Source organism: Prunus avium, chromosome 1 (assembly GCF_965620075.1).
Source record: "Prunus avium chromosome 1, drPruAviu1.hap1.1, whole genome shotgun sequence".
NCBI classification, from domain to species: domain Eukaryota; kingdom Viridiplantae; phylum Streptophyta; class Magnoliopsida; order Rosales; family Rosaceae; genus Prunus; species Prunus avium.
The window spans coordinates 39,136,290-39,157,172 of NC_142284.1; the positions used below are offsets into that span (position 1 = coordinate 39,136,290).

Consider the following 20,883-nt stretch of genomic DNA (forward strand, 5'->3'; position numbering starts at 1 on the left):
AAATCTTGAGTCGTAATTAATTATTATTTAAGAATTGAACCTAAAACGGCGTCGTAAGAAGGAGAGAGTCGCGGGTCTCTAACGTCTGGAAGAGGCAAATATTCACCGCGAACAGCTCCATTTCCAAACTCAGACTCTTCAGAGAGGGAGATTGAAGATGACGGTTAATGTTGGAAGAGAAATAGTAGATGGCGAACCGAGCCCTAAGCCCTAAAACCCAAAGCTTCAGATTCAGATCTACTGCGTACTACGTGATCTCTCCTTCTCCTTCTCCTTCTAGCTAATTGACTCTGCTACTAAATCAGAACCAGATCGCATCCAATTTCTGCAACGCCGATCTGATCCTACGCAGAAACCAGTGACCTCATGGCAGGGGCAGTCTCGGCGCTGTTCCTCCTAGACATCAAAGGCCGCGTTCTCATCTGGCGCGACTATCGTGGCGACGTCTCCGCCGTTCAAGCCGAGCGCTTCTTCACTAAGCTCATCGAGAAAGAGGTTCGAAGCTTCTTCTTACTTTCACTTGCTCAATTTCCACAGCTTCTGCGCTTTCTGTATCTTAATTGTTTGAGGAACTGATTGGTTGCTGAGAGAACGAAGGAAAACAAAACTGAATTATCGTTTATTTATAAATTATTCCCTTTTGTGTCGTTTGATTCTGAAATTAGCGACAACGAAGTTTTCTTTGATCTATTTTGTAAGAGTAGAACTTGAAAGCGGCATTTTGTTTTTCATTTTGTGGTTGCGCAATGTGCTTCAGGTTGATCCGGAATCCCATGATCCAGTTGTGCATGATAATGGCGTAAGCTACTTGTTTATACAGCATAACAATGTTTACTTGATGACTGCGTCCAGGCAGAACTGCAATGCCGCTAGTCTTCTCTTCTTTCTACACCGCATAGTTGATGTAAGCTCTTTCGGTAATAATAAGTTGCATTCATCTTTCGTAGTTGTATTGTTTCCGCCGGCATGATTGGGAATTTTTTTAACTTTATGGTGATCCATGCTTGGGCCACAGGTTTTCAAGCATTACTTTGAAGAGTTAGAAGAGGAATCACTTAGGGATAATTTTGTGGTTGTGGTAAGAAGATATTTGTACCATTTATTTGGCTTATGTTTGATCATGAAATTTTGTGATTTGATGCGATCTTTGTGCCCTTTCTTTGTAGTATGAGTTGCTTGATGAGATGATGGACTTTGGTTACCCTCAGTATACTGAAGCCAAGATTCTCAGTGAATTTATCAAGACTGATGCTTACAGGATGGAAGTTACACAGAGACCTCCCATGGCTGTAACAAATGCAGTGTCTTGGCGCAGTGAAGGGATACGCTACAAGAAGAATGAGGTAGGAAAAAAGAAGATTATTTATTCTTTTTTGGAACTACCACTAAATGAATTTCCTTTCTCTCTTTTATTTTTCAGGTTTTCCTGGATGTGGTGGAGAGTGTTAACATACTTGTCAACAGCAATGGACAAATCATTAGGTCTGATGTTGTTGGTGCGTTGAAGATGAGAACTTATTTGAGGTGTGTTTCCATCCTAACCCAGTGAATTTCTATCTATGCTTGAGTAGTCTAACTTGTGCTTCTTTCACTGAACTTGGCAGTAGATTCATATGCTAGCCAAATGCCAACTGAATACAACTATTCCATATGGAGATATCAGTTTAGGATTTTCTAGTTTGTTTGGTGTATGCTAGTATTTCAATCCATTTTAGGAAGAAACAATATTAAGAGGACAATGGTGTAAATTCTAGTTAATATTGCTCTTTGGAGTACTCTGTTATTATCGTTGTGAAAGCCACTAACTAAACCCTTGGTTCACCATGGAAAACTAGTCGATGCAGTAAAGTGACTGATCAACGAAACGTTACACTCATGGGTTATTTTCCCATTTAATCTATTGTATTCTAGGGCTGGCATGGGCTTGCATTTTATTGAGCGGCGGCAGACTGTCTCAACTTCAACAACAATTTGACCCTTCAAGAAATTAAAGTTTTTTGTTTGAAAATTTAAATTATGTGTTGGAAATTTATAAATAATTTCATAATTTAAACGATGTCAATCGAGTGTTTACTGCACCCTCGCTAAATTACTTGGGACTTCCTTAGCATGTTCTGACTGTGATGTTCGACTCTGTTCATACAAACACCTAAGCTCTTATAGATCTGAGAAGTACAGCCTCAAGTTGTATGCGTGCACTCAACAATAGTACAGTATACTTTTTCTTCACCAGAAGAGAATGGTGTGCTCTAGTGAATTTTTATAATTCCAATTACATTTTAACTATTTAGCCTTCTCATTAATGTACCGAGAGTATCATCTGGGAACTATAGTATTTACTGAATTCCTGTTGCAGTGGTATGCCAGAGTGTAAGCTGGGCTTAAATGATAGAGTTCTGTTGGAGGCACAAGGCCGAGCAACAAAGGGGAAGGCCATTGATTTGGAAGACATCAAATTTCATCAGTATGTAGCTTTCTCTGATTTATCTGAATTCTTGCGCTTGTCTTACAATTGTTTGAGATTTTACATCATTAATATTCCTGCAAGTCCTCGCACTAAATCATAAAATTTGGTTTAGGTGTGTGCGTTTGGCCCGGTTTGAAAATGACCGGACAATATCCTTTGTACCACCTGATGGAGCTTTTGATCTCATGACATATAGGCTGAGTACACAGGTATCCCTCATGCTCTATTGATGCTCTCTTTTATTTTTCTTTGTGTGTGGTGTTTGTTAATTGCCTGCCCCATGCCATTTAATGATTTTCGTTATTTCCCCTTTTAGGTTAAGCCTCTAATTTGGGTTGAAGCTCAAATTGAAAGGCATTCAAAAAGTCGTATTGAGATTCTGGTAAAAGCCAGAAGTCAGTTCAAGGAGCGTAGGTATTAGAAAAGTTTCTTTTATTTTTATGGAGACTGAGACGGTTGGGTCTAGTTACTGCTGCCGAATCATGTCTCTAGTCAAGTCAACTGCTTTGTTCTCTGGGTACCTTAATGTTTATTCCCTTAGTTCTCATGAAAACTTAACTGCACAGCACTGCAACAAATGTGGAGATTGAGGTCCCTGTGTTATCTGATGCCACCAACCCTGAGGTTCGGACATCATTAGGATCTGCAGCATATGCACCTGAAAGTGATGCACTTGTCTGGAAAATAAGATCTTTTCCTGGTGGCAAGGTGCGGATTCATTTTAAATATCTTTGCACTCATTTCCAAAATTATATATAGTTTAAGAAGATTATTATGTTGTCCCCGTGCTGTACACTTCATCCTCTTTTTATTGACTGTCTTTAATCCAAATTGCTTAGGAGTATATGTTGAGAGCAGAGTTTCGTCTTCCAAGTATAACAGCTGAAGAAGCAACTCCTGAGAGAAAAGCTCCTATACGTGTGAAGTTCGAGATACCATATTTTACCGTTTCTGGAATACAGGTATGCACCTGATTGCTTGCTCTATCTCTGGGATGCAGAACCAACCGAAGCAGATAAGTTTGACATTTATGTAAATTGGGTGGGGTTTTGTAGGTTCGTTACCTGAAGATTATTGAAAAAAGCGGATACCAAGCTCTTCCATGGGTGAGATACATAACCATGGCTGGCGAGTATGAATTAAGGCTTATATAAAGTTTCCCCATCCTCCGGATTTGCTGATGGTCTTGAATGGTTCAAACTCAAAACTGGTGGATACATTAAAGACCCTCTTGGAAAACCAGTTGCCTGAGATCTGTGGTTTGTTGAGAATGGTTCTGTTGCTTTTGTCTCTGTATAATGAATGTTCATCTAACGATGTTGTAAGTTGATGGTTACCGGAAGGTAGATTTGGTCTATACGTTGAATTGAGAATTGGTTATTGTTATGGATTTTGGCTGCCATGTTTTTTTTTCTTCAATTCTTAATTTTTCAATTTTGGGATCCCTCAATAGGGACGTTATTGTGGTGCCCGCTTCGCATTGTATTTAATCTGAACCGTTACTTTTAGGTCCTCCATCAAAGACTGCCAAAAAAAAAAGTGTATTTTTGAATCCTCATATTTATTTATTTTATTGTGATAACTAAGTGCTGATAAAAAGATAGTTTGAATTATTGAATTATTGAAATACAATGCATAATGGACTCTATAAAGATGTGAACATGGTATGAGTGATACTAAACAAACCCTAAAATTAATTGACTACACTCTATAGTATTTATTGAATTACTAATTTATCCTAATATAAAATGACCAAAAAAGATATATGAAATTGTGAAACAAATATAACTTTAATAAGTACACCCTACTTACCATATTCAATTCTAATCAAACGTAAAGAAGTTTTCTAATTGCTTGGTGCACACGGCGAACAACGCAGCGAGCATTGGCGAAGGAGCAAGGAAAGGCATCTCAATGCGCTCTTTTAGAAGAGCCAGACATAGTTCGAATGTCCTCAGTCCTGCTACTCATTAGAAGAAGTCGTCTCTGTGTATATATCCATATGTTGCATATATGCATCTTGTGTTGTCAATGTAACTACCAATCCTTTGGTGTTGCTCTTTGTATTATTTTCTTTTAGCACCTTTATTTTCTTAAGGCTTCTTTTTTCCAAGTTTCAAAAGGTTTCTATTCGTATTTTGTATTTCTGGTTGAATCCGTTTTGAGTTTTCAATGTGTAAACTTGGGATGATTTCACAAAAGAAAAAAGCAAACCAAGTAGTTTCGATTTGGTTTGTTACCAACTTGTAAATCCAGTTTTGTTAAAGGGGCACTTGTTCCAAATTGTGGAGTGACATTTAAAAGTCAGATGTAGCCACTTTCGCAATCACCCAGTCTTTGTTTTAACTAATTTGGTTTATTTATTCTAGTTTTTATATATTTGAGCTCCTGTGAATTTTATGACTAAATGGATTGATGCTTTTTTCCTATATCTTAACGAAGTTAGTGATGGTTGAGTAGTTGCTTCAATATGGTAGACGATTATCCTTTTTCCCTTGCTTATGGAGTGGGGTTGTGTAGGAAAAAGAGAAACTTGGTTTAGCATTGGTATTAGAGTGTTGTGTGATAGAGTGTATTAGGGTGTATCGGGGTAATTTTTAGTAGTTAAATAGGGTGTATTAGGGGTAATTTTTGGTAATTAAATAGGGTGTACTTAGTTAATTTTATATTTTGATTAAAAATATTAAAGTAAACTTAAATCATAAGGTGTACTCAGTTAATTTTAGGTTCGTTTAGCAACACTCATATATTATATATGTAAATCATAATTATGACGATACAAACCTTATTAAGCAAATAGAAATAATAATTATGGAATTCCTATTTGCTCTGTATGACGATACAAACGTCATCACCCTCAGCAGCTAGGCACTGAGTGCGATCAAACTGTGTGTAGTGACTGTCTGAGTACATATAAACTATTATTATTGCCCATTACTTACTACTAATAGATAGATCATAGATGTGGCTAAATTTAATGGCCATTGCTGGTCATGGATTTAATAGTTGATAATCTCTCCAAGAACTCCTTAAACACTTCTTCGTTGCTCAGCAAGCTGATCCTAACATACTTCTCAGCAACCCCAAACCGCCTCCCTGTTCTTCCCTGTACCTTTATGCTTCCTCGTAAAACCTTCTGTGAGTCTATCTCCTCCTCCTTTGCCTCCAACCATGCAAATCCTGTATGCACAAAACATGTATTAATTAGAAAAAGGCCAACTAAATTAAGCTCTTAATTATGTTTTAATTAGCTTAATCTTAATCTTAATCTTAATCATCATCATTACCAGGATATGGTTCAATCAACTCTCCAGAGAAGAGGCAATACTGTTTGGGGTAATTGGGCAGACAGAAAACTTGATTGCGCTCAACCACTTGCCTCAGCCTCTCCCATCTCTCAGCCATGATTTGGCGGGTGTGCTCAAAGAAGAGATCATCAGATTTGTTAGCAGACTTGCAATTCTGATAGCCATCACAAAGCACCCCCATTATCTTTGCAGCTCGTTGCTGGGAATCTTTGGACACGCCAAGTGTACACATCTCTATGAATTTAGACATCTTTCTAGCAATCTCTTTGTCCTTAACAACAGCCCATCTGATCAAAGGAGAAAAAAAAAACACAAACCCAAGTTGAAAAAATTAATTTGCATCTCATACCTGCAATTTTCAAGTGGATCAAACAGCAAAGATTGATCATATTACCCAATGCGTGAGCCAGCATGGCCTGTGCTTTTGGAAAATGTGAAGGTCATAATGTCATGATCAGCCGGACGAATAATGGGTGTGTACTGTGGCCAGTAGTAGGCAAGGTCATGAATGAGCTTCCCTTCATCACCTCTGTTTTTCACGACGGCCTCCCGGAGGGTGCCGTCGGGGTTGTTTGGGGAGTTGACAACCTCAATGTAAGGTCCAGTTCCATTCTTATCAAACTCATAAGCATCCCCTGCCCATTTGTATAGCCTTGAACAAAGGTAGTCTGTCTCGTCCGGATATGACTGCAAGCACCAAGCAGCAAACAATATTTCATCTTCTTTTTTTTCACACAACTGTATGAGGTGGCTACTAATAAACTAGACATGCCCATGTTACTATATTTAATTGCCAAGGTTTCAAAACACAGATATACGTGCATATGTTTGTTGCATGTTCCCAAACATGATTATGTTTCCAAAAAGACACATATGTTTGCCTCTTTCGCATCTCCCATGCAAACATCTGCATGTTCCACGACACTCTTCTCATATAATAATGTCGGCCCCTTCACATACTCGGAGAAATATAACATACTTATAATTGTCATACTGCGAATTGAATTAACCAGGTAGTAATTGCATAGCTAACACAAGGGCTGAAAACACGCTTAATTTGATATAATTTATGAGTGAAGCTGAAGCAGCATTCTATTGATGATCTTGTTCAGTTGACTTAAGAAAAGATAGCCTACATGATCATGATCTATATATTGAGTATTGACCAACAAACACCAAGTAACCAACGGCTGTGATGAAATGTAAATGAGTAAGAGGAGGCTTACTGAGTAGTAAGGTGCAGCAGACACAACGCTGACGGGCTCGGGCCCACCAGGGGAAGTGAGAGCATACAGCGCAGCCTGATAGAGCTGGGTGGAGCCTGTCCCAACTACAATATACCGATCATCCACCACTGCATTTCCAACCACACGATGAAGCCTCCTAACTGCCTCCTCAAATTCTGGCTCCATAAACCAGCAAATGTTGGTGAAATCGCTGATATAGCTCATCAATTGGCTCCCAGAGATCACCATCGTACACCTGTCCCCCATCTTTCTCCAGTATGATTCGAACACTGCTGGGTCACCCCTGTCATCACCAAATCCAAAACACCAACACTAATGATTAATCTCATGCATGTTCAATTCTTAATGACCCAATTTTAACTAAACCCACTTGATGGAGTTTTTGATTAAGGATACAAAACCCACAATAATAATTACTTAAATTTGTGCAAGAAAGATGGCATTGGCAGGCAAAAGAACGGTAGAGAAAACTTACTGTTCAAGATTGAGGACATGGTCAGCTGAGCAAGTAGGGCTTCGAGTGTCATTGCCGTTGGCAGAGGGCAAAGAGCTTTTGTTAATGGAAGCAGGGCTGTCTGTGCCGCACATTTTTCTTCTTCTCTGTTTCTCTAACAACACACTTAATTGTTGTCCAAGTTTTTGGTCTCTCTCTCTCTCTCTCTCTGTCAATGTTGGTTCTCCTCGTTTGTGTTTCTCTTTATATATAAGAACAAAATGTAAACATCTTCGGTGCATCGGGTAACATGTCGAGAGAGGTTCATGCCCCTTAATTATAATTTTTTGGGGGGTTTTCTGTCATGTTTGGTCATATTAAATATTACCATATCAAGCATGTTCATTCTTTTTCTAAGTCATGGAAATCTAAGAACCTCCAAACTAATAGGCAAAAAATCTCAATAATTTTCACAGATATACCTAAACAAATTCTAAATATGTCTTCCAACTTACCAATAGAGTGGTACTTGAATTGGCCTGGATCTTTAATGTGCACCCAAGTGGTCATAGGTTCAAGCCCCCTACCCTTCGTAACTTTGGCAACAAAATAAATATATAACTTCCAATTCTGGAGGAAGTTTTGTATGTGGCCACTTTATAATTTTATTTTCCTCTTATAATATTCAGATTACTTTCCTCTAGTAATATTCAAGTAAGAAGTATATAGAATGGTGACACGGATATAAACATTCCAAGATAAAAATTACATTGATAATTGAACTCGAAAACAACCTTTCTTTTTTTAAATTTTGATTTATGTTAAGATCAATACTCGTTTACTGAATATATATTTGTCATGTGTTGGACACAATGTAGATGTGCATCAAGATGCTATAGACATATATAAATTATAATTAAAGAACAAGTCTATGTTTTTTAGTTTAAGTACTATTTAAGTGGCAGAAAGAGTAAATTCCATGCAACATAGAGTTTAGTTCAATTTTTTAATTTTTTTTTCAAACGATAGAAAAATTGTATTCATAAATTACGCCACTAAGGATAATACAAATATAATAGTCATAAGAGACACTACGACTACCCATAAAAGGGTTAAAATCATCACCCACAAAGGGGTTACAAACCAATACAGAGGGATTCATCGGCAAAATCAAACTCATACAATATACCTCCACTTAAAGCCACATAGGGTCAAAGATAGTTTGACATAAACATCTGTCTAGAAAAGCCAAGTAGCACCCGCAAAGCAAACTCTCCTGCAGAAAGACTACAAGCACTCATCAAACTTGAAGGAGTTGATGTGCTTATTCAACACCAAACAACTCACACCCAAACAAAGTCAACCGAAGCCCACAACTAAGGCTTGGAAGAAGGCACACCTGAACCAAAAAAAAAAGCATATCGGCCACTGCCGCCACCCCAGCACCACTACCATCACCCACCATTACCGCCACCACCACCACCACTTGACATGTCATTGCCACCACTCTCGTTGCCACCATTAATGCCTCTACCATCCCCACCACCACTATGGCCTACCACTATTTACAATTTATAGAAGTTTATAAGAAAACTCTGATAACATTCCAACAAATTTCATCAAAATTCTTATGAAATTCAATCAAAAGTATATGTGGAGTTTAAGAAAGTCAAATAAAGTTCATGGAATTCTAACTACTTTAAAATCCAATAAAATTTTAATTTGAATGCATTAGTTTGCACTGGCACATAAACAAATTAATGCATCATCTCCATATATCAGGTTGGTTGATCGAGTATAATTTTTTTGGCATGATTTTTTTTTTTTTTTGGTTCAGATTTTAACTTGAATCTTCCATGTACATATGAATATAAGTACCCACATATTACTATTTTTTTTAGGGGAATATTAGCAATCTTTCTCTAGGTCTCGTTTGGTTCACATAACGGATTTGAGGGGAAACCACTTCCCATGTCATTTCCCAAGGGATGGGAAATGGAAATTCATTTCCCATGTTTGATAATCCTAGGAAAATAACCAAGAAATACCACTTTATTTCTTTTCACATGTTTGCTTTGTGTAGGAATATAAAACAAAATTAGTTTAATTTTTCAATTATACCCATTGAAATTAAATAAAAAAAGAATGCATTTAATACTATATTGTAATTCTAAATTTTTAATGTGGACAATATGGTCATGAAAAATGTGTATTTAACGTTAGCTCATTTTCCCAAACTTTCCCGAGGGGGAGGGGAGCTTCCCTTTCTCCCTACTTTCCCATATTCAAGGCAACGATTTCCCATGCCTGGACTTACCAAACATGGGAAAGCAATTGATTTCCCATCCCCAAACCTCCTTTTCCATGAACCAAACAGGCCTAACCTTCTTTTTTAAACCTTCTCCCTTCAACTCATGACATGTGTCACTTTCTTTACATTTAAAAAAAAATGTCATTAATGTATCGCACAATTTAATTTTGGCCAAAAGTCACTTTTGGTCCCTGTAGTTTGGCACTTCAACCACTATTGACCCTGTAGTTTCAATTTCGTCAATTTTGCCATTATAGTTTCGTATTTGTAGCAATTCAAGAACATGTTAGTATTCTTATCAATTTCTTTAACAATGCAAGGGGCAATTTCGTCAACCCAAAACCCTTGAGCATAAAAGCTTGTTTGAAATTCTCCCTATTTCATATTAGGGCTCGAAATTTAACCACTAATCCCAATTTTTGAAGAACCCTAAACCCAAATGACCAATTTCAAAACCTAATATGAAATTAAGGGAGTTTCAGACGAGTTTTTATGCTCAAGGATTTTGGGCTGACAAATTTGCCCCTTGCATTGTCAAACAAATTGATCGGAATATTAATTTGTCCTTGAATTGCTACAAATATAAAACTGCATGGTCAAAATTGACGGAATTGAAACTACAGGGTCAAAAGTGGTTGAAGTGCCAAACTATAATTGAGAAATGGGGGAAAACTCAAGTACCGATCACCATTAAGAAGAAAAAAACCAAAGGAAAAAAAAAGTTTCCTACAGTTGTTTTGGTAATTCCATTTTCCTTTGTGTGTAGTACAAATAACTATTATTTAATGGCCATTGCTGCTCATGGATTTAATAGTTGATAATCTCTCCAAGAACTGGTTAAACACCTCTTCATTGCTGAGCAAGCTGACCCTAATATACTTCTGAGCAACCCCAAAGCGGCTCCCTGTTCTTCCCTGTACCTTTATGCATCCTCGTAAAACCTTCTGTGAGTCTATCTCCTCCTCCTCCTCCTCCTTGGCCTCCAACCATGCAAATCCTGTATGCACAAAACATTTATTATTAGAAAAAGGTTCTATCTTAATCATCCTCCTCCTGATTATGTTTTAATTAACTTAATCTTAATCATCATCATTACCTGGATATGGTTCAATCAACTCTCCAGAGAAAAGGCAGTACTGTTTGGGGTACTTGGGCAGACTGAAAACTTGATTGCGATCAACCACTTGCCTCAGCCTCTCCCATCTCTCAGCCATGACTCGGCGGGTGTGCTCAAAAAAGAGCTCATCAGATTTGAAGTTCTTATAGCCATCGCAAATTACTCCCATTATCTTTGCAGCTCGTTGCTGGGAATCTTTGGACACACCAAGTGTACTCATCTCTATGAATTTAGACATCTTTCGAGCAACCTCTTTGTCCTTAACAACAGCCCATCTGATCAAACGAAAAAAAAAAAACACAAACGCAAGTCGAAAAACTTAATTTGACACTTTATACGTGCAATTTTCAAGTGGATCAAATAGTACAGATTGATCATATTACCCAATGCGTGAGCCAGCATGGCCCGTGCTTTTAGAAAATGTGAAGGTCATAATGCCATGATCAGCCGGACGAATAATGGGTGTGTACTGTGGCCAGTAGTAGGCAAGGTCATGAATGAGCTTCCCTTCATCACCTCTGTTTGTCACGACGGCCTCCCGGAGAGTGCCGTCGGGGTTATTTGGGGAGTTGACCACCTCAATGTAAGGTCCAGTTCCATTCTTATCAAACTCATAAGCATCACCTGCCCATTTGTATAGCCCTGAACGGAGGTAGTCCGTCTCCTCCGGATATGCCTGCAAGCAGCAAAACAATTCATCTTTTGTTTTTGACACAACTTGAGTTCGAATCAAAAGGAAAAGAAGTAATAACACAGAATCTAAGGTTGAACTGGAGGAGGTGGCTACTAATAAACTAGACATGCCCATGTTACTATGTTTTATTGCCAAGGATTCAAAACACAGTTATACGTGCATATGTTTGTTGCATGTTCCCAAACATGATTATGCTTGCCTCTTTGTCACATGCAAACATCTGCATGTTCCACAACACTCTTCTCATTTAATAATGTCACCCACAACTCACAAACTCGGATAACATATTTTTATTGTCAGACTGTGAATTTGATTCACCACAGCTTATAGCTCGACAGCAAAAGGCTTGATGGTCTCATTTTAATGGGGCCTTGGACATAGCTAACACAAGCGCTAAAACCACGCTTGATTTGATATCATTTATATAAGAAGTGAAGCTGAAGTAGCATTCTATTGATGAGCTTGTTCAGTTGACTTAAGAAAAGAAAGCCTACATGATTTTAGATCTGTATATTGACCAAGAAACCCAAGTAATCAACGGCTGTGATGAAATGTGAATGAGTAGGAGGCTTACTGAGTAGTAAGGGGCAGCAGACACAACGCTGACGGGCTCAGGACCACCAGGGGAAGTGAGAGCATACAACGCAGCCTGATAAAGCTGGGTGGAGCCTGTCCCCACTACAATATACCGATCATCCACCACTGCATTTCCAACCACACGATGAAGCCTCCTAACTGCCTCCTGAAATTCTGGCTCCATAAACCAGCAGACGGTGGTGAAATCGCTGATATAGCTCATCAATTGGCTCCCAGATATCACCATCGTACACTTGTCCTCCATCTTGTTCCAGTATGATTGGAACACTGATGGGTCACCCCTGTCATCATCAAATCCAAAACACCAACATCATGCATGTTCAATTGTTGATCACACAATTTTAACTAAACCCACTTGATGGATTTGATTAAGGATACAAAACCCACAATTATAATTACTTAATGTTTGCAATAAGAAAGATGGCAGCATTGGTAAGGAAAGAAAAGGAAGGCTGGCTAGAGAGAGGAGAGAAATTACTGTTCAAGATTGAGTACACGGTCAGATGAGCAAGTAGGGCTTCTAGTGCCATTGCCATTGGCAGAGGGCAAAGAGCCTTTGTTAATGGAAGCAGGGCTCTCTGTGTCGCACATTTTTCTTCTTCTCTGTTTCTCTAACAACACGCTTAATTATTGTTGTCTAAGTTTTTGGTGTTGCTCTCTCTCTCTCTCTCTCTCTCTCTCTCTCTCCTCGTCTGTGTTTCTCTTCACATATAAGAAGAAAATGTGAACACCTTCGGGGCATCGGGAAACATGTTGAGAGAGGTTGATGCATGCACCCTAATTCTTTTTTTTGTGTCTTGTTTGGTCATATAAAATCTGATCTCGTATCAAGCAGGCGTTCGTTCCTTTCTTAACGCATGGAAATCTCAATAATAACTATGACGGGATATTGATTACCTAAACAAGTTTGGGCGGGGATAATATTTTCTATATTTATCTTTCCATTTTGGAGGAAGTTTTGTATCTGCCCACTTTATAATTTTACTTTCCCTCAGACGATGTATGTGCACCAAGTATTTTTAACAATTATACCACCAGGCAACATAAAGTTGAGTTCAAATTGATCTCTATTATGTTTTTGTATACACATTTTTGGTAATTATTTTGGAGATTTTAACAATTATGGTAATTACTTTGTAGATTTTTATTGAAATATGCTGTTAAACAAATATCTTGGAAATATGTTGATAATCAATAAGATGCAAAGCAATCGAGAAAGAATTTTCAAGCGTTGATGTATCCCCACCGGGTTCGACCCCCCAAAGAATTTCTACTCTAGAATATCCCCTCCGGGTGTTCATGTTAGGGTTGGTCTAGTACCTCTCTTCTTTTTTTTTCTTTTTTTTTTTTTAATACATCTAAAAAAAAATAAAGATAATCTGGTAATTAGACATTATCCTAACTCAAAATTACTCTTATCTAATCACCTCAAGTTTCTTTTCAACTCCTATCATGTTTAATCATGCCAATTTTTTTTATGGGCAATTTTCTATTTTGTTTGTGCATAAAAAGAGTAGCGAGCAATTAAGGAGTCCTACACTTCTTTCCTCTTTTTGCTTTTTGTCAAACGGTAGAATAGGTAGGTTACATGAGTTGAGGTTTTTCCCCTTAAGTTCTTAGATCATCTCCAGTCATAGGGCTAAATGTAGTCCAGAGCTATAAATTTAGCACTCCAAAATATTAATTTTTTAAAGAATAGTGTAGGGCTAAATTTTTCCATCTCCAGCCATGTAGGGCTATATTTTACGGCCCTTCATATTTTATTATTTTGAGAAAAACTATGGTACAACACTCATACATTCCACTACTATGTATTGTTTAATTTAATTAAACTACTATTTAGAGACAATATACCACTACGCTATCTTCAGAGACTTATGAAAGCCTTGCAAAGATGTTCATCTTCCACTCGTGACCAATTTCCTCCCCTCGAAGTCCAGGACATTTTTCAAACAATGTGAATAACAAAATAATTAAAGAGAATAAATTTGTAGGAAATGTTTGGATGAAATGAGTGTGAAAAATATTTGACAAAAAGAAAGAGTGGAAAGTTGTGAAGAAGTAGAGAATGTGATAGTATTTGTAAGAAATATGGAACCAAAAAATGTAACGTTTCAAATCCAATATATATATATATATTTAAAACAAAACAGATTTAAATACATTTGAAAATGTTATTAAAAAAAACTAAAGGCTAGTTGACGTCAGCGCGCCTTTAATATTAGCCTTTGGATCTTTAGTTGCACAAGTTGTTAAGTGCTCACGCCCACTCGTGATACTTTCTTTTCTTGGAAAGCACATGCGCTGGGCCTACACAAAAATTTGGCATGGGCCTACACAAAATTTTTGATTGTTTAGAAGATATACAATTTGTTTTATAATAATTTTTCCATTTTTAAAATGTCCTTGAAAATAGAAAGACTAAATACCCTTAAAATTGATGGAAAATTAGATGATGTTAAAGTCAAATGACAAATCATGGATTTTGAAAAATTAAGATTACATTTCTCTTAATTTTTTTTTTTAAAATGACAAATTAAAATTAAAGTATAAGTTCAGGTGAAAAATTCAAATTATAAAATACAAAGGTGAAGCTTTGAGCCAAGGACAATTATCGTTGACTTATATTCATGCTTCACAAGAAACAAAAACCATCTGACTCTTTTAGTTTGTACTGTCACATAAACGAATTAATGCACGATGCATCATCTCTCTATATCAGGTCGGTTGAAGTTGTTTTTTTGATCGGATTTTGACTTGAATCTTCCATATATAAACATCTGAAGTGCCCTCAGATTACTATATTTAGATTCCTATCATTGATTGGGGTCAAAGTTTTCTGGTCTTCAAAGTGGCTTCTTACTTTGTTTAAACATGTATAAAAGGGGATTTTCCTTATTCAATTAGACTTTAGTTTTGTTTAAGAAATATTAAGTTTGGTCCCGCCACATGCATGGGGATGCATTGCATCAACAAAACATGCGTATATAATCCCATGTGCAACCAATGATGATGCATGTGGCACGTGCTAATTGATGATCACATTTTGAGCTCGAAATTAATTTAAGGAACCCTATATATGTTCAATCCTTAACTGCATGATTCCATTGCAATAAAATATAATTGAGAAATGGGGAAAACTCCAGTGATATATTCAACTACCGAATACCGATCACCATTTTAAAAAAATTTAAATATATATATATATATATATATACACGGTTGTTTTAGTTGATATGAGAAGAAAAATAATAGCTGAAATGATTTTTAAAACTAATTAATTTGAAATTATTTTTAATTTCTAAAACCATTTATATGTATCTCCCATATTTAGGGATGACACTTTTATTTCTTGGAAAACTAGACCTGCGGGATCCCACACTGTAAACCCCTATTAGCATGTAAATTAACCAAAAAGATAAACATAATTATGTCAGTGTGAAGAGCATTAGGAGGCTTGGGCCTAAAAGGTGTCGTAGCATTTGTATGATCCACGTACGTAGGAGTTTAGAAAGAGAGGAATGGGACAATACTTGCATGGGGACCGTAATGTTTGCTAACTAGACCCAACAACAAATTTTTTGTTGAGATTAAAGTCTGATTTTTGACTTTGGATATAATTATAACATGTTGAGATATCGTATCATGAGTTTTTCCTTTTTACTAAAAAAACGAAAAACAAGTTGTTTATCATCTAACTTTGGAAATGCCAGAGAGTTCTGATGAACAAGCTAAAGCCTCTAACATCTCTCACTACACTACACAACACAACAAACTAGAAAATTTGTACCAGCAGGGAGGCAGGAGGGGTGGGTGGGTGGGAAAATAAAAAGGAAGGAAAAAACATCTACATCAGTTGAGGGAAGGTGAAGAAAGGGTACAGGTGCTAATTCAATAGCTTGCTTTGTGATTCTAGATTCTAGTTGTAGCAATACTGCATGAGAGTAAAGGGATGCTGCTGAACTAATGGTGAGTTTCGTTTGGTAAAGTCTGTGGAGTTTTTCTAAATACATGCTTTCTGCATCGTTCAAAAATGCTGTCATATATCAGATCAAATTGAACTCCTGCTCTCTCTCTATTCACAATGAAGAATATGTGATCAGCTTCCACAATCTTGTAGTACCTGCATTAATTAATCGATGCGATCAGCTTCCAACTTATCTTTTTCCTCACAGAGAAACAAGGAAGAATAGGTAGGGATGCTCAAACAAGAGGCATTACTAACCAGATGCCTGGTTGCAAGGGGTGGCAATCTGAATCATCTTTCACAAAACGGCTTGGGTGTTCAACTGGTATAAGCGGGTGAGTCATGGAGATGGTATTGAGAGCTCCATCATTGTCCTGCCAATCCTCATCCCTGCACATACATTATTCACACAAGGCTTGAGTAACCACATGCAAAATATGGATTGTGGTGAAACTACTGATGCTTAGAAAACCAAAGCATAACATGCACTTAAAAACACACCTGTAGCCTTTATATGGGGAAGAGACATCAGGAGGGTGACGCCATTGGCTCATCTGCAATACTCTAATGAAGAGCAAAGGGTGAATTCCAAATATGCTAGAAGGTACCGTAACACCCAATATCTTCTTTGTGCGCTTAGTGGCATAGCTGAAGTAGTATGTGTTGGGAAAGGAATGTAAATGGCTGTTGAGCCTTAAAGACCCTTGAATTGTAAGGTCCGGGAGGATCCAATCATCGGAAGCGAATGGGCCTGAGTTTCCCAGCAGGCAATCAACAAGACCCCATACACCCACTTTCTTCCATGAGATGTTAAAGTGATCAAACCCAAAGTTGTAATAAGCCTTCAGCCAGGGAATGTCAAGCCAATCATAAATGATCACTCCTATGCGGCATAACTGCAGCAGACATATAGGTTTCATGGTTCTTCCATCTTCTGGCCTGAGACATACGGAAACCACAGTAAGTATTTTAGCACTCAAAAGTCTTTCTGTTGAATAACAAAAGTTTTTTTTTTTTAAATCCGAAAATATCAAGTACAATTTCACAGTTCAACTCTTGTAGCATGTGACTGGTTGGCTTTTGACAAAATAAACTCCAAAGATGATGTGTGTTTGCCTCTTCAGAGTGATATAAGTTAATGTAATGTAAGTTTTTGGTTACTTCGTTTCCTTTTCTGCTGCATATGCTATTATGGCTTATTATAAACATAAAACAAAGAGACAAAAAATATGAGGTCATACAGAAGTTTCTATCTACTTTGCCCTTTCGGCCAGCCAATTGTCTTATCAAGCATTGCATCCGTCACAGTTAAAATTTGCAATAATTTAGCTAAAAAGTTTTGAACATCTAGAATAAGCTCAAATGAAACTCACTGCATCCCATCCAAGTAAGTTCTTGTTGTCCCATTGAATGCTCCCGACAATGATGTTAAGCTTAATACCCAATTCTCATTGGTGCTCTCATACCCCTTGAAAGCCTGAAAACAAAAGGAAACATTTCAGTCAAAATTTAAAACTACTGTCTAAGCCAATTTCATAGCTTCTTCATTAGTTTGGTGATGCAATTAGGACTAACCTTATCAGCAAGCATTTGCTGCAACACACGAACGACCTGTGCTCCGGCAGAATGCCCAACAAAGTGTATAGGATGATCCTCATCCCATTCAGGGTAGTGCCCTGCATCCCAGTTACAACAAACCATGAGAAACTTGCTAAGACTATGAGGCTTACAACACAAACAATTTTTATCAAATAACAGAAGGGAAAAAAATGAATGGGGAAAGCCAGAACCTTGTTCATAAAGACGACCGAACTGTGAATGCCCACAAGCCTTGCTGTGTTCTTCACCATAATCGACTCTCCCACCCTTCAAATAATAGAACAATTCACGAGCCCTGAAACCCCAAAACCCCCATAAAACCTTGTTAGCTCCAAAGGGTACAAAACAAAAACAGCTAATATTGGATAAAAGAAAAGCTATGGATGAATTTCAAAGGAAAAGGCTTTGAGGCTCCGAGCACAAACCTATCATAAACGCTGGTTAGAGATCCCAAATCAGGCACGAGAACCCTTTCGTCTTTCTTCTCTGCCCCGGCGAAATACGATAAAGCTCCCAATCTCTGACAAACAGACGAAATGAAAAACCCAGTTACACAAAAATGGAACAAAATCGATTTGAAAACCCAAAATGCTCCACTTGGTTAAGGAATCAAAACCCATTTCAGAAAAAAAAAAAAGCAACATACCCCTTTGCCAAATCCAAATATTCCATGAACCAAAACAATAGGAGGTAGACTTTCATTGGTTGATGTGTCTCTAGGCACCACCTCCTCTTTCACCTCAATGTTCATGTTAGGCTTAGAGAGCAATTCATTCAAAGCCTGCGATAGATCACCAGCCACAGCTGTGCTGAATATGTAAAACCCATATAGCATATGAACGATACTGCTCACAATCAGCTCCGAAAACTGCAGTGCAGCTATCCATAATCTAATCATTTTGTCCAAACTGGAAAACATTTATCCGTTTTTGCTGCTTCTTCTTGTTCCTCCCAAAAACAAAGCCTTCTTCTTCTCCAACCCAGAAAACAAAAACAACCAAGAAGGCTCCTTGTGCAGAATGAAAGCCTCAAGCTTTTTTAAATAGCTTGAAGCCCCCTTCTATGAAAAATCAATAGAAGGGGAAAAATCCCAAAACAAAGTCTATGAAACTCCGCGGGTCTTTGTTTTGTTATCCAACAAATGGGAAAAAAGAAAAGGAAAGAAAGGAAAGGACTAATTTTTCTATTCTTGAGGTCTTGGGAAAAATGGGTTTTGGCTTTCCTTCCGCTCGCCAAATTGCCACCACAATTCTCTCGTTTCCCACCTATATTCGTCTCACGCGAGTCACAAGACCCACAACCAATCAAAAAGCCTTACTGTTTCATTCCTTATTTTGTCGTTTGGAGGCAGACAGCAAGAGAGGCCAGAAAAAGCGAAAGCTTGTAGAGAGAGAGAGAGAGAGAGAGGCCTTGTTTGGTTTGGACTGGTGCAACGTGTCCTAGAGAAACTCGCTCCAAGAAATTATAAAAATCCAGGTGGAGCCCTCTAAGTGGACAGCAACATTTGCTCCTCTGATATAGCTAAAAATAAACAAAACAGGTAATATCTATTATCTAATAATAAAGATTCTGAATTTTAGATAAGGTCTTTTGTTCTAACTTACCCTACAAATTATATACAACAAATTTCTAGGCGTTTCTATTGAGGTCCAAGTGTGAGTGTACTACCAACAGGAGTTGGTCCAAGTGGAAGGGGTTTGGATCCTTTAAACAAGAGGTCCTGGGTTCGATCCCAGGTGCTTGCGAATAGAGCAGACTTTGTTGGGAGATGTCCCCGTTTTGCGCCCGACAGTACTTCGAGGGTTAGTCCCCGCAATCGCGCGGGGGATACCTTGGTTTTCACAAAAAAACAAAAAAAGTGTGAGTGTACTGTGTATGTGTGTGCGCTGGACCTAAGGCTGGATAGGCTATTTATCTCTCTCTCTCTAGCGGACCAACCATAAACCGTGTAATCTAATAATATTAATGCCATCTTCAATTCAATACCCAAAAAAGACCCATATTTTGAATCAACGCGCTTTCAAAACGTAAGGTGGATGATGACACATGAGAAACTTGTTTCATATTGATCTTGATGGTTCTACTAGTATTTATATTGGCCTAGAGTGTGGGCATTTGGGCAACCACTTTTTGCAGCAAAGAATATTTATTGATTGAAGGATTCAATTTGGTGTCCACTATTTATTGTTGCCCACGCACGTACACATCTGCTAGCTACTAACTTCTCTCGTCGTCAATACTTCTTAACTTCTTTATATACCGATCAAGTTTTGACTTGCTTAGTCTTCACCATAAAATAATCAATGACGATGCTACTGCACAAAATTAAGTGTTGGATTTATAAAATTTTCTTCTGAGGCAAGATTAAGTTTACCTTAGCTGATTCTCTTTGAGGCATTTTATCAAACACCTGCATCTATAAGGATTAGTATAGTATGCAAGAAGCTAAAAAATGATATATGTTGACGGAATTATTGGGACGTATCTTGCACGTCTTATCTAAACGTGGTGGGGTTTTCGAAAGAGTAAAGTAATGGTTTGGTGCACATGCAAATTCATTGTTGGCTATGACACTGTATTTTAGATAAATAAATAAACCAAGTTGGGCCCTGCGGCCAGCAGAGCAGACGCGAGAGACGTTGGTGGTGGACGGTGACCCATCTGTCACACTGGCGCTGTTGTTTGTTGTCCAAAGGGGGTCGATTTGGATCATTTGATGCATACGCCACCAAAACTTTCAAATAATTAAAATCATTTTTAAAGTTTCGTTTTCATTGGAGCGTTGCACCAATACATCTGGTGGGCGGTAGGGAACTCCCATCCATCACTAAACTTCCTATTAATGGCATTCGCTATTGCCCAAAAAGGTATTAGTCTAATTTCGTGTTTGGCAGTTAAACTAAATTTTTGGATTGGATTTTTTTAAACCAAAAACAAAATTCATCATCCCCCTTAAATCAAAGACTTATACCACAAAATCTAAATATGAGTAACATGACTCATGTTCATGAGATTAGGATTTGTTGATCAAATTTTGTGTTCGTCATTTGAGTGTTAGGATCTTTTGACAATGTTTCGCTATTGTGTTCAACATTTAAATACAACTTAATTCCACAAGTAATCTAAATTATTGTGATAAAATC

At 37.7% G+C, this 20,883-nt stretch overlaps 4 protein-coding genes across 4 annotated transcripts; 1 reads left to right on the forward strand and 3 right to left on the reverse strand.

Moving 5' to 3' along the window:
• Positions 1 to 38: 38 nt before the first annotated feature.
• LOC110748762 (AP-1 complex subunit mu-2) lies at positions 39 to 3,935 on the forward strand. The gene is made up of 11 exons (XM_088247016.1): positions 39 to 495; positions 758 to 904; positions 1,016 to 1,078; positions 1,167 to 1,343; positions 1,421 to 1,524; positions 2,357 to 2,464; positions 2,580 to 2,676; positions 2,784 to 2,881; positions 3,034 to 3,175; positions 3,307 to 3,429; positions 3,523 to 3,935. Exons 1-11 carry the CDS (start codon positions 367 to 369, stop codon positions 3,619 to 3,621), a joined length of 1,287 nt encoding a protein of 428 aa, XP_088103142.1. The 5' UTR covers positions 39 to 366; the 3' UTR covers positions 3,622 to 3,935.
• A 1,394-nt stretch (positions 3,936 to 5,329) lies between these two features.
• LOC110773598 (L-tryptophan--pyruvate aminotransferase 1-like) lies at positions 5,330 to 7,665 on the reverse strand. The gene is made up of 5 exons (XM_021978122.2): positions 7,498 to 7,665; positions 7,002 to 7,305; positions 6,170 to 6,462; positions 5,755 to 6,062; positions 5,330 to 5,647 (listed from the first exon to the last, which is right to left on the reverse strand). The coding sequence occupies exons 1-5, from the start codon at positions 7,608 to 7,610 to the stop codon at positions 5,442 to 5,444; spliced, it is 1,224 nt and encodes a 407-aa protein (XP_021833814.1). The 5' UTR covers positions 7,611 to 7,665; the 3' UTR covers positions 5,330 to 5,441.
• Positions 7,666 to 10,438: 2,773 nt separating this feature from the next.
• On the reverse strand, positions 10,439 to 12,765 carry LOC110773575 (L-tryptophan--pyruvate aminotransferase 1-like). The gene is made up of 5 exons (XM_088247604.1): positions 12,653 to 12,765; positions 12,152 to 12,455; positions 11,267 to 11,559; positions 10,863 to 11,158; positions 10,439 to 10,763 (listed from the first exon to the last, which is right to left on the reverse strand). Exons 1-5 carry the CDS (start codon positions 12,763 to 12,765, stop codon positions 10,549 to 10,551), a joined length of 1,221 nt encoding a protein of 406 aa, XP_088103730.1. The 3' UTR covers positions 10,439 to 10,548.
• A 3,045-nt stretch (positions 12,766 to 15,810) lies between these two features.
• On the reverse strand, positions 15,811 to 18,992 carry LOC110773589 (alpha/beta-Hydrolases superfamily protein). The gene is made up of 8 exons (XM_021978112.2): positions 18,387 to 18,992; positions 18,166 to 18,260; positions 17,932 to 18,035; positions 17,717 to 17,817; positions 17,515 to 17,618; positions 16,643 to 17,080; positions 16,400 to 16,531; positions 15,811 to 16,297 (listed from the first exon to the last, which is right to left on the reverse strand). Exons 1-8 carry the CDS (start codon positions 18,657 to 18,659, stop codon positions 16,138 to 16,140), a joined length of 1,407 nt encoding a protein of 468 aa, XP_021833804.1. The 5' UTR covers positions 18,660 to 18,992; the 3' UTR covers positions 15,811 to 16,137.
• Between the last annotated feature and the right edge of the window lie 1,891 nt (positions 18,993 to 20,883).